The sequence below is a fragment of the Mastigoproctus giganteus genome, chromosome 13 (genome assembly GCF_048544385.1).
Source record: "Mastigoproctus giganteus isolate SK-2022 chromosome 13, ASM4854438v1, whole genome shotgun sequence".
Lineage (NCBI taxonomy): Eukaryota > Metazoa > Arthropoda > Arachnida > Uropygi > Thelyphonidae > Mastigoproctus > Mastigoproctus giganteus.
The window spans coordinates 50,746,135-50,763,011 of NC_143587.1; the positions used below are offsets into that span (position 1 = coordinate 50,746,135).

Consider the following 16,877-nt stretch of genomic DNA (forward strand, 5'->3'; position numbering starts at 1 on the left):
AAATTTGTTCAGGCTTGCCCATAGCTGACATCATTACAGTGTCACATCACTGAATTTCTTTATGTAACCAACTTTTATTTCTGTACGAGTGCCTTACATTCTTATCAAGGTCAATCGTTTCATGCATAAATCATTTTTCCTTTTTTACTGAAAACTGCCAAACAAAATAAAGACAAAACTTTTCTTGCTGCTGAAATGACATGAAAAGAGAACCACAAAACTGAAACCTGCAAAACTGATGGATGGGTAAGTGTAGCAATGAAAGTCACTGGGTCTAACAAGAGCATAGCTGGAAATCTAGTTGCTACAGTGTAACACAGCATCACATTTTCAGTTTTACCAAGAGATCAATGTCAACTACAGAAAAACTTTTGCTTTCTGCAATGACACATTTCACTTTGGCTTTAGCCTAATATTGCAAAAGTGTATAAATGCTGTTTTTATTAATGTAAAAGAATGTTAAATTTAACATTCCTCAAAAACAATTGATTAAAAAAAAAAAAGGAAATTAAAGCAATATCTTATTTTATATCATACCTTGTTGGCTCCTTTGCTTTTGTCTTCCATCTTCTGAACCACCAGAGGTTGTATTTGAGTGTATCTGTTTTGGTATGGTTTCAACATTACCAAAATTATGATTCTTCTTTATTCTTGGACATGGTATATATGATGGGCTCGCTTCAAGAAATTCTGGCGTATCATAATCAACAACTCGTGCTTTGGTAGTGCTAGGAGTTAGTATTTCACTTTTACTAGACACCTGCACTTTACTACTAGAAGATTGCTGCAGCTGTGTATACAATAATCTTTTGTCCTGCAAATAAGTAACTCTTGGATGAATTTGTTTATAGTTATCGCAAAGTGGATGTTCATTCAAAACTCGAGTTGTTGTTACACTTTTGGGAATGAATTTTGATTTTGGTAGGGGCACCTGTTTTTGTGCACCTCTCTTTGAATATAATGCAAAAGGTGGTCGGTAGATAGGTTTTTTAACTACTGTGATTATACCTGGTTCACTGCTCTTATCGGATCCATTACGATCAGTTTGTTGCAGATCTCTTGACACACATTTTAGGGCAGCAATATTCTCTTCAAGCTGAACTTGTCCTGACCTCAAGTTATAAAATAAGCTATCCCACATGTTTCTAAGGTAGGCGACATCTTGTTCGCTATTTCTAAAATCTTCTGTGCTATCTATCATGTGTTACCTATTTAAAAGAAAAAAAAATCGTGTTTAATTTAGATTGTTTAAAAAACAAATCCTAAATTCAAATGATTTTTTATAGCAGTAGGCAAATCATTTAGGGTGCATAGGCAAAATCAAAGTCGTGTCTTACCATGCTCCAGCCCTTTCCAAAAGAAAGGTTTTATTCATACTTTTCCCATTACCATAACCACTAAATTTTGTCACCAAAATAAACACTTAACTTTCTTTATACAATACCATGTATATAGATGTATATGGTCATTAGTAATGGCAAAAGCCTCAACACCTCTACAAGCTGGGTCCATACAACTAAAAAACTGAAAATGACTGTAGTTGCTAACATTAAAATTACTAAGGAAACTGCTTCACTGTTAGAAAATGTCATACTGGAAAAAACTGAGTTTCAAATTCAAACTGAGTTCAGAGTAAGTTCTGAGAATGATCGAGGCAAAGGAATTTCAAAGAATGGGGTAAAGGAAATTTGAGCCAAGGGGATCAACAAGAGGAGATTTCAGATTAGAAAGTCTCTGACAAGAGATATCAAAGCAAATGTACAGAGAAAGAAATCACACATCAAATTACGTGCAAAAATGAGAAAAGTGGTGTTCAAAGCAACTGATAACTGACATTCAGTCAGAAAAAGTAAGTGGAGCTCAGCAGATTACAGATGGAAATTACATCATTAGGATTAGACTAGAAACCTATATTTGTAAAATTAGCATTAGCATTTTAGCATTAGTAGAAGCATTTGATGCAAGAAAGCAAGCTTATGCAGCGTCAGCCAAAAAAAAAAAAAAAAGCCACTTCAATCTGTTTATTCGAAATACCTGTCCAGCTGAGCCTTAAACTTATTTAGGCTATCAACTTCCACAACAAGGGATGGAAGTCTGTTCCACCAACCAACCACCCACTGCCTAAAGGCAAATTTCCACACGTCTATCCTACATCTGTCTTTCCTCAATTTGAATTTATGCCCTCTCAGGTGATTATTCTGAGCAAGAAGAAGAATCCCATCAGCATTGAGCATGCTCAAACCAGTCAAGGCTTTATACACCTCTATCAGATCACCTCGCTGCTGTCTAGTCTCCAGACACTGTAATTTGCAAAACTTAAGCCTTTCTTCACAAGAGCACCCCTTTGTTCCATTCACTAATCTTGTTGCCCTTCTCTGTACTCGTTCCAGCCGCTCTACATCCTTCTTGAAATGAGCCCTCCAGAACTATATACAGTACTCTAGGTGTGGCCCGACCATTGCCTTATACAAGGGAATAATCACCTCCTTATCCCTGCTAGAAAAATTCCTATATATCATTGACAATACACCATGAGCTACTCTTGCAGCCCGTCTGCACTGCTTAGAGAACTTCATATCTGCCTGCACAATTACCCCCAAGTCCCTTTCATTCTCTACCACTGTCAGTGTAGTACCACAGAGTTGATACGTTGCTCTGGGGTTGCTGTTTCCCATGTGTAGCACTTTACATTTGTCAATGTTAAACTTCATTTGCCACCTCTCAGCCCATCTGCTCAACCTTTCCAGATCCTGTTGCAGCAGCATAGTATCAGTAGTGTCCTTGACAACCCTGCAAACCTTCGTATCGTCTGCAAACTTGGACATTAAGCGTGATATACCATCATCAATATCATTTATAAACACAGAAAACAATAATGGACCCAACAGTGAACCCTGAGGGACTCCACTGATAACATTAGTCCACGATGAGCAGTGTCCATTGATTACCACTGTGTCTTCTCCCCCTCAACCACCCCTTTACCATAGCAGCAATTTGCCTCCAATGCCACACTGCTCCAATTTGTGCAGCAGTCTTCCATGTGCAACAGTATCAAAAGCCTTTCTAAGATCCAAGTATATAATATCAAAGTTATTCCCTGCATCCAGTTCTTTTGTGACTGCATCATAGTATCCAATCAAATTGGTCACGCAAGACTTCCCCTTAACAAAACCATGCTGTGTCCGAGCTATAACTGAAGTCTTGTCTAGATGATCCTACAGTGCTTCTTTAACCAGTGCCTCCATTAATTTTCCTGGAACAGAAGTTAAACTAACAGGTCTATAATTATTTGTGTCAGCCTTTGATCCTCCTTTGTGAATTGGGGTCACATTTGCACATCTCCAGTCTGTGGGTACCTCCCCTGAGTCCAAGAAAGCTCTAATAATTATGGCTAAGGGATTGCTTACTTCCTTTGCTGCCTCCTTTAATATAACTGGATAGATCCCATCCACCCCCAGGCACCTTTCTTCTGTTTATCTTCAACAATTTCTCCTCCACTTTACTCTTATTTATTACAAGATTCTCTAGCTTACTGCCAGATTTTACTGCACCTCTGGCATTCTCAATAACTATTCATTTAGTTTGTTAGCCACCTGAGCAGAACCATCAACAGTTGAACCATCAATATCCAGTGGACCAATCTGATTCATCCCTTTCCTTCTAGGGTTTACATAAGTAAAGAACACTTTTCTGTTTTTCTTTGCATCCTTTGCCAAGGATTTCTCATAATCTGCCTTTGCCTGCCTAATCTCCTTTGTGACTTTGTTACAGACTAGCTTATATATGTCATAGGCTTCCACGTCACCATTAATTTATATGTATCCCATGCATTTTTCTTCTCTGCCACATGTCTCATTAGTTCATCTGACATCAATTTAGGCCAAAACCTTGAACAATATTTCTTAGTTGGTATGTAAAGCCTAGTAGCTTCCAAGATAAGTTCTTTGAATGCTTCCCATTTTGAATTTGCTGTTGGTAACATCATCAGTTGGTCCCACTGTATGGAATTTAAATACTGTCTCAGACCATCATAGTCGCCTTTACAAAAACCCTTCCCTTTACCACTAATGATTTTTACCGCTTTGAGTAAATCTGACTTCAGCACACTGATACAAAGGTTGGCAGGGTTGTTAATGACAGTAATGGCAGTGTGCTACTGCAACTAGTGACAAATACGGGCCCTCTTGTTTCTTGCCAGAAATTATTATTGCTCGATTGGAACTTATCGTTAAATGGCTTAATGTTTTTTTATTATTATTATTATTATTATTATTAGCCGTATGGTGCAAGGAAGCCTGAGGCTTATGCTGCACTAGTCAAAAAAAAAAATTGAATACCTGAGAGACAAGGGAGGGAATCACCAAAAACGAAAAGAACGATGATATCCAGCTCAGGATCCTGTGTGTGCCAAGCCCATACTCACCAGATGTGAGTATGGGCTTTTTTCTTTTTTTTTTTTTTCTATCTTACTTCGATAAATTTATCAATGGCAAAATTCGACAATATCTATTTTTTATATTTAAAACGAATAATGTTATTATGTACATATAAGTTTCCTTTATACAATTACCTTCTAAAATATATACAACGACATAAAACACATCACCTGAAAGAGTATTGTACGCGATTTTCTTTTCAAAACAAATCAAACTCACAAAAGCAGTGTTGCCAACTCTTAATAATATTTCCCCTAGCCGCATACTCAAAATCCGCTATTTTTAACACTTAACCCGCCAAATTTTTAAAATTTTCATTTGTTTGTACTTTGTAGTGAATAAAAACAAACAAACAAATAGTATATATAAATAGTTATTTATTTTCTGTTTTTAATATAAAATCAATATCTAAAAATCTAAATTAATTTCGAAATTCAATATCTCCTCATCATATGCTTCTTGTGTACCTATTTTGCGAAGTACTTCTTCAGGCAAAACAATTTTTACAACACTTTTCAACTCTTTTGAGCCCGTATCGTACTGATAAGATTGCATTAACCAACACTCATTCTGTTGCGTGTTTTGTTTTTTACTAGATTTAAGTTGCTGAATATTCTTTCCACATCTGCATTGGATAATGGCAAAATTAAAATACCCAATGCAAATTGGCTAATTTCTTTAAATGGATTTTCATCGCTTGCATCTGGATATTTCTAAACTTCTGACCAAAACTTCATCGTATTGTTGATGTTTTCCCATTTAACAAGAGTAATGTTTATATACTGTTGCTCATTTTTTTCAATTTGATTCAAAAGATTTGTTTACTCTTTGTACTTCAGATAAGATAGGTTTTAAAAATAAAATATACGCTAAATTACTTTCATCTTTGAACATTGAATAAAGAAGTTGTGCAGTATAACTTTTGTCAGTCAAACGAGTTATTTCAAAATGGGCTTTTATTTCAATATACTGTTCTAAAATTCTTGTTATAGCAACTTCAATGGATAATCACCTTGTTTGACACGAATGAACTATCTTTTTCGGATCTGCACCATCGTTTATGGCACTGTATAAATATTTGAATTGATTTTGTCAGCTAGTGGATTTACTAAACCAATTATAAGTTTCAGCGATCATGAATTCTAGACTTCTAGGGAATGTTTCGCAGGTTGCATGAGATACTGCTAATTGCAAAGAATGACATACGCATTTAATTAATATCAATTTCGGTACATCGGACTTCAAATGTGTATAAACGCTGTTATTAACTCCAATCATAACGCTAGCATTATCTGTCCCAATGCCCACAAATTATTTAAATTCTGGTTTAAATCGTTTCAGGTAATTCTTCATATTATTTTTGGTATATTGTAATTATGGAAGGTAGATTAAATGATACTGAAAACAGACTGGCTCTGATGCCGTAGCCTAGTGGTCAGGCGCGCGGGTGCATAAGTACACGTGCCTTGAGTGACCGGGGTTCAAGCCCGTGACTGCTGAATACGGTACTGTTTCTTGTATTCTGTGTATCTTGTTAACTCCTCTGACCGTTTGGTCGTCCCGGAGTATAAACAGAAAATTCATTTATTTATTTAAAGGAAGTTTAAAATTTTCCAGTGTTATTTTAATTGAATTTGAAATATTTTCAGCGTTACATACTAATTCTACAAGAGCTAAGAATGTAGAAACTCTTTTATCGAATTGCTCATCATAATACACAATTGCAATACCTAATAGTTTTGTTACACTAATATCGTTTGATTCATCTAGTAACAAACTATAATTTGAAAAGCCATTGAGCACCGACTTCAATAAATCTTTCTGAAAGTGGGGGTGTAGGATATATTTTATAACGCCGTTGCATTTTGTTCGATGAATTTTTCAAGTTTTGGCTGTTTGATCTTGGAATGCATTCTTACATAATTCACCAAGGTGGTCTATTGCCAGTATTGACGAGTGAGCACAAACAAACAAACTTGACTTTGCTTCAGCTTCCACTGTTTGTAAATTCTTGGTGGGAAAATTTAATTTAGATTGGTTGCCTGATCTATTAGGTGAAAATGGTTCTTCTACTGACTTAATATGTTTGAAAGTTTTTAAATGACTTTTAATGTTATGTCGGTAATTCGGATCGCATTTCTTGGAAGCCAATCAAATACGAAGAATAAAAATTATTCAATGCCATTTCTTCGCGGTTTCAAAAAAAGGCGTCATTAGAATTTTTCCCACATTTTTAGATTTGATTCAACAATTAAAGCTATGACCCAACGGTCAGGTCGTTTGACCGCGGGCGTAACTACGTAAAATTGTTGTGGTTCTCCTCAGGGAAATTCCAGAATAATATAAAACCGATTCTTCGCTTTATAACAAAAAAAACCTATGAAATATGATATCCCTACTATGTTTACGATGTATATCAATAAAACATTTCAATTATGAAATATTTTATTGTTAATTAAATAATTGAACAATTAATTTAATATTTGTTAAATAAATATTTCTTAATTTAAATGTTACATTGCCAAAATATATAAAATGCTAAACATTTATACTCTTCCTGCAAAAAAATCCGCTATCCGCTATTTCATATTTTAATCCGCTAAACCTGAAGCAATTCCGCTAAATCTAGCGGGAAAACCGCTAAAATGGCAACACTGCACAAAAGCGCTCACACAAAAGCCCACTGGTGGCAGAGTAACTTTTTCGACCGTTCGAAAAATAATTATTCCAGAATGTGGAATTTTAGACTAGCATTTTTTCAATTACTGCATCTTCGGCATCATAAGATTTAGACAGATAACAATCTTCCATATTACTGAGCAGAGCTGAGGCTAGCCTGAGTGGCACGCCAGGATAAAAAGCTTTCTTAATGACAAGCAGTGAGAGAAAGACATAAATGATACTCTGACATGATCGAGCGGTTATCCCAGTGGTTTTCAACCTTTTTTTTAATGACGGCACCCCTAAGTAATTTATTTTATTTTTCGGCACCCCTACTCAATTTTCTGCCTGTTAGATCTGATTCTCTCTCTCTCTCTATACATATATATATATTAAAAATATATATATGTTATATGATATTTTTATAATAATATAATTATAAAAAGTACATTTCATAATACAAATTATATATATATATACTGTATATAATTTTATTCTTTATATAGAAATACTAAGTAAACATCAATTATAGATCACAACAAAATTAAAAAGATACTGCACACCTTTTTATAATGAAATAAATATGTAAATTAAAAAAATAATAATAAGTTTAAGTAACTTAAACCAAAATTACGTGGCACCCCGGTTGAAAACTACTGGGTTATCCAAACCACAGAGTAGTAACATATCTTATTTCTCTGTGTTGTGATCTAAACCGAAACCGCGCATCCAAGGAAAGGAACAGTTTCATAAATATTATATGAAATAAAGCATTTTAAAAATTTGTCATGTTCCCCTAATCCGGCGTACCGCCCATTAAGATTTTAAATACTGCCTTGAATATTGATTCTTTAATCACGGATTTATCTAATCTATTATCCTAATATTCACCGCACACATTCTCAAATATCTTTCGATAAAGTCAAATTTTCAGATATAAAGTACTTTAGTATCAAATTAAGATATGAGTAATGTAAAAGTCAAAAATAAGATTCAATTTAGCTTTCAGTGGTTAGTTTCTTCAGTCAGTTCCCTTCCTGGTGACATACTTTTTATCCATATCAGTCATTTATACCACTTCATTTAATTTTTCTGTCAAAAGAATCACGGAATAGTTTGAAAAACAAAATGAAAAGAAGTTGCGTCTGGATTTCATCATGTATGTCAGAAGTAATAAAAACATACGTGAAATTCTTTTTTCCATTAAACTGATGAATTGGACTGTTATAATTGTGGCTTATATCTTGATTTACAATGTAAGTAAGTCAACTGCGAAAACACATCAGTCTCTTAATTTTGTAATTAAAAACAAATTCATTAAATTTTGGTTCATTAAAACTCGATTCTTGATTGGCGCCTCCGTAGCCAGGAGCACTAGTGCATAGCACACGCTTCTTGATTAAACCGGGGTTCGAGCCCGTGACCACCAAATACGAAGGATGCGGAAGATCAGGGAATAACCACCGCATATCCCCAGCCAGGATAAAGGGTAAGGGTTGACGTCAGGATGGGCATCCGGCCGTAAAATTTCATGCCAAAACAATAAAAAAAAAAAAAAAACGCTGCCCCCATATATATATAATGGGAAAAGGCGAGGACAAAAAAAAAAACCAATTCTCGATTGAGACTTTTCGAATGATATATGATTTACTTTTTAGACGGGAAACGCTAGGCTGTCCGCGTGAACAAACAAATATTCAAGAACGGTTTGATAATGTATACAGTATAGATTGTACTAAAAAAAAATGAGAATGTGCAACACATGTATACTGCACAGAGTTCACTTGAATTGGGCCTTCTTAACACTGTCCGATCGGAAATAATGTTTTCACCTGTGGCCAGAGGCGGATTTAACGGCGGGCACACCGGGCGCGCGCCCTGGGTCCCGACTTCTGAAGGGCCCACGCAAAACCCCAACAAATTAGTTGAACTTATTAGTTCAAAACTTTGTGATTATTATTATGCTACTATTAATTATATTATACATATATTATATTCAAATTTTATTGGAAATAAAACATTAATAGTACATAATATTTTTTATTTATTTAAAAAAATGGTTAACATGTATTTTTATTTTCCCTGTCTCTCTCTTTTTTTTAAGGGGCCCAGTATTTTATTCTGCGCCCGGGGCCTCAACCGACCTTAATCCGCTCCTGCCTGTGGCCGAAGGAATCTCAAGAGACAGTTGATGAAACTGAAACTGCTTCCATAGTGCCAAGATGACACTGCGTGCACATTAATCCAACATGCCACCTCCGCCTGCGACTGCTCGACTTGTTCAACGGTCTGCATCTCAAAGAATCATCTAAACGAAGATGGCTTGCTGTCCTGAGTACTGGAGATGTGGCTGTCCCGAGTATTGGAGATGTGGCTGTCCCACTGAGCAAGTCACAAAAAAAAAAAAAAAAAAACCCGGAATTAATTGATGTGATCGCAACCCCTGTTTTTAAAGTCATGAATAATTTGCATAATGTGCGGCTCCGTAAGGTGGTAGATCGATTTAGCATTAGCAATAGTAGATGCATACGATACAAGAAAGCAAGCTTATACAGCATCAGCAAAAAGAAAAAAAAAACACCCTTCCCATTTCATGCTCATCCATTTGCTGTAAACATTTGTCTACTTCGTCATTGAATTTATTTAAGCTATCAACTTCCACAACAACAGATAGAAGTTCGTTCCAGCAATCAACTACCCGCTGGTTAAAGGCAAACTGCCGCACATCTATTCTACAACTTGAATCTTCCTCAATTTGAATCTATGCCCACTCTGGTTTGTAATCTAAGCAAAGAGGAAGAATCCCATCAGCACTGAGCCTGCTCAATCCATTTAAGGCCTTATACACCTCAATCAGATCGCCTCGCAGGTGCCGTCTCCAGACGCTGCAATTTGCAGAACCTCAGCCTTTCTTCATAAGAGCACCCCTCTCTGTCCCCTCACAAGTCTTGTTGCCATTCTCTGTACTCGTTCTAGCAACTCTACATTATTCCTGAAATGAGGCCTCTAGACCTGTACAGGGTACTCAAGGTGTGGCCTGGTCATTGTCTTACAGAAGGAGATAATCACAATCTTCTCCCTGCTAGCAAAATTCCTGTATATCATTGACAAGACCCCATGAACTGCTCTGGCAGCCTGCCTGCATTGCTAAGAAAACTTCATATCTGACTGTACAATAACCCCCAGGGCTCTTTCATTCTACACTACCCTGAATGTAACACCCCACAGTTGGCATATTTCTCTGGAGTTACTGCTACCCATATGTAGTAATTTGCATTTGTCAATGTTAAACTTCAGTTGCCACTTTTCAGCCCATCTGCCCAAATTTTATATTAACAACCCTGCGAACCTTTGTATCACCTGCAAACTTTGACATTAACATTTAACATTATTAATTAATACATATCACTTGATGGGAGATAGGAGATAACGAAACTCGGAGATAATACTTGATACTGGAATGTATATATATATACAGTATATAGTGTTAAAACTGCATTGGGGTATAAGTTTAGGGTCATAATTTTGTATTGAAATTTTATTTGAAATTGAATCGAAATCATGACTCAGAGCAGCAAAGCAAATGGTTCAAGCTAATGGGAGTGCTGTGGCTCAGGGAAGAACTGAGGGGAACAGTTCCCTCTGACTCACATCCTTTTAAAACGTACTGCTTGTTTGTGGAGCAATCAGCGACATGACATGATATTGCCACGGGGAATGTCTTTGTGTGTGCACTATGTAAGGAGTGTGAGGAAATCAAGCGACAACTCAGCGTTGTTATGGGCTTATATGAGAGCTTGAAGGACAGGGTAGTAGACATGAAGACATGTATAGCATCTTCTGTACAGCGGCTCCAGGAACATTAGTTCATCTCCGCCAAGTTACTCTGTAATGATATAAAATTCTGCAGAATGGCCAGAAACGTGCAGTGTTATGTTTTTGTATATTATGTGTTGTTTAGTTGTTTCTGGCCTCTTTGCCACACGGCAGGCGATCTCCTGGAAAGCGTGCCCAGTGCTCGTCTACACCACGAGAAGGTGGGCCACAACTAGATATGTCTTTAGCCAAGTGGAGATAGACCATTACAATTTTTGTCTGCCCTGAAGAGGGCGAAGTCTTGCACCCACCGGAGGTAGAGTTATACCAGTGGTGTCAGCAAATGCCGTACCCAGAGCAACCCAAACTTAGGGTACCAGCATATAGAAAAAAAAAATAAATAAAATCATAATTTAAAAAAAAAATACTTTAATTTTAAAAAATATATAAAACAAATGTGAGGCAGATTCTACGAGATGTTTTTCGTTGCCAGGTAAGAAGGGGTTTACACAGTCTTATAGGGATTTCCGTAGGTCAGCATAAAGAGGGCAGTGATAAAGCAGGTTGTTCCAGTCTTCCAGGTGGAGACAAAGGCAAGAATCGGAATTGGTTATTCCGAACTGAAGGAGTTTGGAGATAAAAGAGCCATGTCCAGTTATGATAAATGATGTGTAGAGGTTTGGAGAGAACCATAGGGAATTTTTCTTGTTGGCAGTAAAGGAGACATCTGGTATAAATTTATATGTAGTTCTTCCTTTAGGGGTTGTATCCCTACGATCTTGCAAATTTTTTATCAAAGCAGACCAAATCCGGGTTTTTTCAGCTTTGGTGTTTGTAAGGACATAACTTGGTTTTCCATAATATTCCATGGAGGTCTGATGTTTTTGAAAGTAGCAGAAGGTACCATGTAAAATGTGCAAGTCCAGAGGTAATAATCCAGCTATGACCTCCAGGGCATTAGTTGAGACAGTCCTGCAGGCACGGAGCATTTTAAGAATCACGGACCTTTGCAAGGACAGTAGTTTTGATTTCAGTTTGACGTTCTTAATTCTGTCATACCAAACCGGAGCAGCATACGTTGCAATCAGTATGAATACTACCTTGAAATATAAGAGAAGAACTCTGCATCCAAGCTCCCAGTCAGTTCTTGTAATCCGAACAATAGCCATAGAAAATTTCTTGATTTTATCTATTAGGTGGTTTACGAGGAGAGTAAAATTGAGTCTATTATTAATGATCAAACCACGATATTTGAAGTGCTTTACAAATGGTATTTGCTCGTTAGCTATTTTCAAGATAGGAGGACGATGTATATTTAGTTGACCTTTAAAAATCATGAGCCACGTTTTGGATGGAGATATTTTAAATTTGTTGACAGTTACCCATTTAATGAGTTCCTTTAAGACCGGAGAAGCTCTTTCTTGAATTTCTTGCCTGAGAAGACAGAGAGTGCAGAGTGTAGAGTGTGTTTAGTGTCCAACGGCACCAGGGGTTTCCCCCATCTCCGCGTAAGGGTGGAACAGAACTCTGTCAATGCCAGAGGTTTAAAAGTGTATGAGTTTTGTACATGTGTAGTGTCGTGTACCGTTGTTCCTCTGGTCATTTAACTGCTGGACCCCTAATGGGTTCCAATGTTGTCCACACTCTGCCCTGTGGAGGTAGACCAGGTACACCAGTATTATTGTTATTTTCTCTGGCAGGTCCTGCCACCTAATTTCTTGAGATTTCAGTGGCTAGAACCTAAAAAAGAAAAAAAAAACGCTATAGATAGGAGTCAGCCAAAAGGAGTACTGATTATGCAACTGATGTTGTTATTAAGTTTTTGGGTGTAGGGCTCAGGCAATTTAGAGATGGTTCAGACGCTGGTTATAAGTTAGAGAAGGGGAGGGAGACTGAAGGCTGGGGGGGAAAGACAGAGATAAGGGGTTCATAGAGAAGATGACCCCCAAATCAGTGTAGCAGGCCCGTGCCCCACCAGATGGAAAAGAGGGATGGCGAGGGGGCAGGCGACCAGGGGTAATCTCTCCCCTGCCTGGGTGGTGGAGAAAAAGAACCACGCAAGGGAGCGTGGAAACGAAAGCTTAATGGCAGTAGCTGAGCTGTGCTTTGGAGTGTTATAGCTGGGACGAAGATCCCGTCCCATCTTTTTTTTTTTTTTTTTTTACAGTTTGTCGAGGCTGTCACACTTGGGACTGTACGTAATGTGTCCCGCCCGATGTATAAAGTAAAGTGTAAAGTGTGTTTATGGCCAAGCGGCACCAGGGGTTTCCCCCATCTCCGCGTAGTTTACATTATGGGTGAACCAGTTGACTGGAAAAGCCAGAGATTTAAAAGTGTATGGACTTTGTATATATTTGATGCCTTGTACCGTTGTTCATCTGGTCGTTTAGCCGCCAGACCCCTACTGAGACCCGACGTTGTCCCACTTTAGCCCCGTGGAGGCAGACCAGGTACTCACTAGTATATAGTTCACTGTGGCAGGTCCTGTCACCTAATTTCCTAAGATTTCAGTGGCTAGGACCTTTAAAAAAAAAAAAAAAATCGCGTACGCGTCGCGGGGAGCGCTAGAAGACCAAAATGTTGGGCAAAATTAATTTAGATTGGTGATTTTAGATTGTGTGGGGCGTGTTCACGTTGCTATCAGATAGAGTAGGGTGAAGGCTGAAGACTGGGGGGCAAATAGACAGAAATATGGAGCCGAAAGGGAAGGCAACTCCAGTTTACAGTGGGGCATGCCCATGCCCCACCAGAGGGAAGAAATAGGGAGGCAGGGTGGGGAGGGGACAGTTTACTGTCCCGTCCCCACCTGCCAGGAAGAGGTGAGACAGTGAGCCAGACAAGAGAGCTGGCTCAGGTTGCCAATGTGGCCTGTGTGCATGGGTGGGAGCAAACCAGACCGCAGGGTCAGGTCCGCACCATCCAGAAAAACTTTAGGCCCAGCAGAGGCGATCCAATGTTGGTTTGGCTGAACAGGTCGTGCAAAATGTCACAGTTGGGAGTCATTCATGGGACTGTTGTCCCGTCCGGTAGTCAATGTTCTGGGAAGTGGAATTTTCTCACTTCTCATAAGAGTTCCAGTTTTGTCTAGCATGAAGGATCAAGCAGTCAAACCTGAAATCTGGTTGGGGGTCTCTAAGAAGCTTTGTTTGACACACCTATTCGAAGTTTGCAGGCAGAGAAATGGTCAAGCGTCTAGCATACAGGTTCTGGGCAAACTTGGTGAACGCTATATATGAGGCTTCATCTTCCAGTAAGTAGTGTTCCCGGTTTTTGGGATTAAGGCGCACTTGGATGATTAATTCAACACGAAGATCTTCATAAAATTCGCAGTCATACATCTGGTGTCCCCAGGTCTCCACAGAGCCACATGCACATATTGGGTTGTTTTCGAGTCCGAGAAGGTGTAATTTGTGGCGGATCGCTCCATGTCCTGTTAGGAGATACGTGCTGTACAATCCAGGGCAAAGCCATACCGGATACTGTGGGTATATTTGTTGTAGATCTGGGAGGAACCTCCGCGGGACTTCCCCTTTTGTGGAGGTCGTCCAGCGCTGCTGCCATATCGATCGTAAATAGATCGGGAGTCTTTTCTTCTCCACTGTCCGATTTGCAGTTGGGTCTGTGGTGTGATCCTGGAAGGTAGTGGGATTTCCGCGTCTAAGCTGCTGTAACATGCCTAGGCGAATCACTTCAAGATCAAGAGGGAGGATCCCAGTGAGTACTTGAAACGCATGAGTAGATACAGTGCGGCACGCTCTGGTGAGGGTTAATAAAATCGATCGGTGAATGATGTTGAGTAGCCGACGATTTATCGCCGTAGAGGCCTTATGGTGCCAGACACCAGAAGTATATGCAATCGCAGGGATGATGGCTGCTTTGTAAAGTATTGCAAGGGTTCTTCTTTTAAGCCTCCAGTCGCGGCGGGTAATCCTGGCAAGCATGGCAGCATAGTTTTTCATTTTCTTCTGGATGTATTTTAAGTGGGGTGTAAATGATAAATTTCGGTCCAGGATCACTCCTAGGTACTTGAGTTCTGTGACCAACTTGATCGTTCTGTTGTAGATTTTTATCTGCGGTGGGCTGGTAGGAGTTAGATATCCCTTTAGTAGGATAGATTGGGTTTTGGTGGCAGAGATATTAAGGTGATGAATTTCGGTCCACTCTCTTAGTGTAGAAAGTGCTGGGTTGCAAGCGTTTCCAGTTGTGCTCTTGAATCAGCAGAGAGGATTAGGGAGAGGTCATCTGCGTATGCGAGCAGTTGCACCCCCCCCCCAGTTCCAGGGAGAGGAACTCATCCAGCACGTAGTTCCAAAGGAGGGGACCCAGTACAGAGCCCTGAGGGCAGCCCCTGTGTACCTGACGTTCAACCTTGCAGTAGGGAGCCTGCACTAGGACCTTCCTATGTTCAGGTAGCTCTGAATGCATCCATATAGGTTTGATGGCAGGTTGGCAGCTCTTAGTCTTGCGAGGATGCTCTGCCACCAGAGGGCGTCGAACGCCCCTGCAAAGTCCACAGAGATGAGAAGAAGGTACTTTCGTTGGCAGTTTGACGCGGCATTCATGATATATTCTAGTGCATCCAGAGTGGATTTCCCCGTTTTGAATCCGAATTGTTTGTCTGTTGTTAAATTTGCTGCGGTGTAATGTACTTCAAGCCTCTGTCTAAGAAGTTGTTCCAGGACTTTGCTGAGTACAGACAGGAGGGATATAGGTCGTTAGGACTCCGGTATATATATTGCTGCTTTGATGGTTTTTTTATGATTAATTTTATGCTGGCTACCTTCCAGTCCGAGGGGAACCAGCCCTGACGAAGACAGTGGTTATATAAGTCTAACAGCAAGTTCGGGACATACTCGGCCACCTTTTTTACCAGTTCTGGTTCAAGCATGTCCAGTCCTGGGGTTCTTTTGTTTTTTATTTTTTGTATGGCAGTTTGTAAATCTTGCAGAGTGAATGGTTGTTCCACTCGGGCCGATTGGTAGGTTTTGTTGGCGTGGCACAGCTGATGCTGTTGAGGTGTGTTGTCGAGTTCGGAGCTTTCAGGTCTGGTCGTCAAGTGTGTGGTTATCACTAGACTGTGTCACTAGTACGGGTCTCACCGCGGATTTGTCCCTTTTGTTAAGTCAAAATTGGAGATGTATGTTCACTGCAGTCTGACTTGGGGGCGGTTTAAGGGCTTCTGTCCATTTGGTCACTGGGTAGGCAGAGCTGCATAATATCACAATTTGTAAAGAGTCTAAATCAGGAAGGTCCAAAACAGTGTTGTTATTCATGGAACAGAGGTCCCGTCCCAATAACGATGGTAGTCATTGACAGTCCAGCTTGAAATTGATTCAGTAGATCTGCATAATATGACAGTTTGTAAAGAGTTTAAATCAGGAAGGTCCAAAACATCGTTATCGTTCATGGAACAGAGGTCCCATCCCATTAACGATGGTAGTCATTGACAGTCCAGCTTGAATTTGATTCAGCAGAGCTGCATAATATCACAGTTTGTAAAGAGTTTAAATCAGGAAGGTCCATAATATCACAGTTTGTAAAGAGTTTAAATCAGGAAGGTCCATAATATCACAGTTTGTAAAGAGTTTAAATCAGGAAGGTCCATAATATCACAGTTTGTAAAGAGTTTAAATCAGGAAGGTCCATAATATCACAGTTTGTAAAGAGTTTAAATCAGGAAGGTGTTGTCGTTCATGGAACAGAGGTCCCATCCCATTAACGATGGTAGTCGTTGACAGTCCAGCTTAAATTTGGGCAAGACGAGTTAATCAGGTGTACGTTCGTTCCAGCGGTTGGGATCTATTTCTTGTGAAGAGCTCCTGGCAGTATTGAGAAAAGGCCTGTACTCTCTGTCGCTGTCCAACAAGTAATGCTCCTGGAGTTTTGGATTGAAGTTAATTCTGGTAATCAGAATGCAGCGAAGGTTCTCATACAAAGGGCAGTCATACATTAGGTGAGACCAAC

At 39.2% G+C, this 16,877-nt stretch overlaps 1 protein-coding gene across 3 annotated transcripts in view; it reads right to left on the reverse strand.

Moving 5' to 3' along the window:
• LOC150076035 (uncharacterized) overlaps window positions 1-7,182 on the reverse strand; it is an 80,566-nt gene extending 73,384 nt beyond the window's left edge. Inside the window, exons 1-2 of one of the 3 annotated variants that reach the window (XM_090387183.1) lie at window positions 7,111-7,182; window positions 538-1,208 (exon numbers count right to left, since the gene is read on the reverse strand). In XM_090387183.1, the coding sequence (XP_090243309.1) occupies window positions 538-1,201 (664 nt within the window). In that variant the 5' untranslated portion in view covers window positions 1,202-1,208; window positions 7,111-7,182. Of the gene's footprint in view, window positions 1-537; window positions 1,209-4,570; window positions 4,652-7,110 lie in introns of those variants that run through there. The other 2 variants (XM_090387182.1, XM_090387181.1) reach the window with 2 other exon arrangements.
• Between the last annotated feature and the right edge of the window lie 9,695 nt (window positions 7,183-16,877).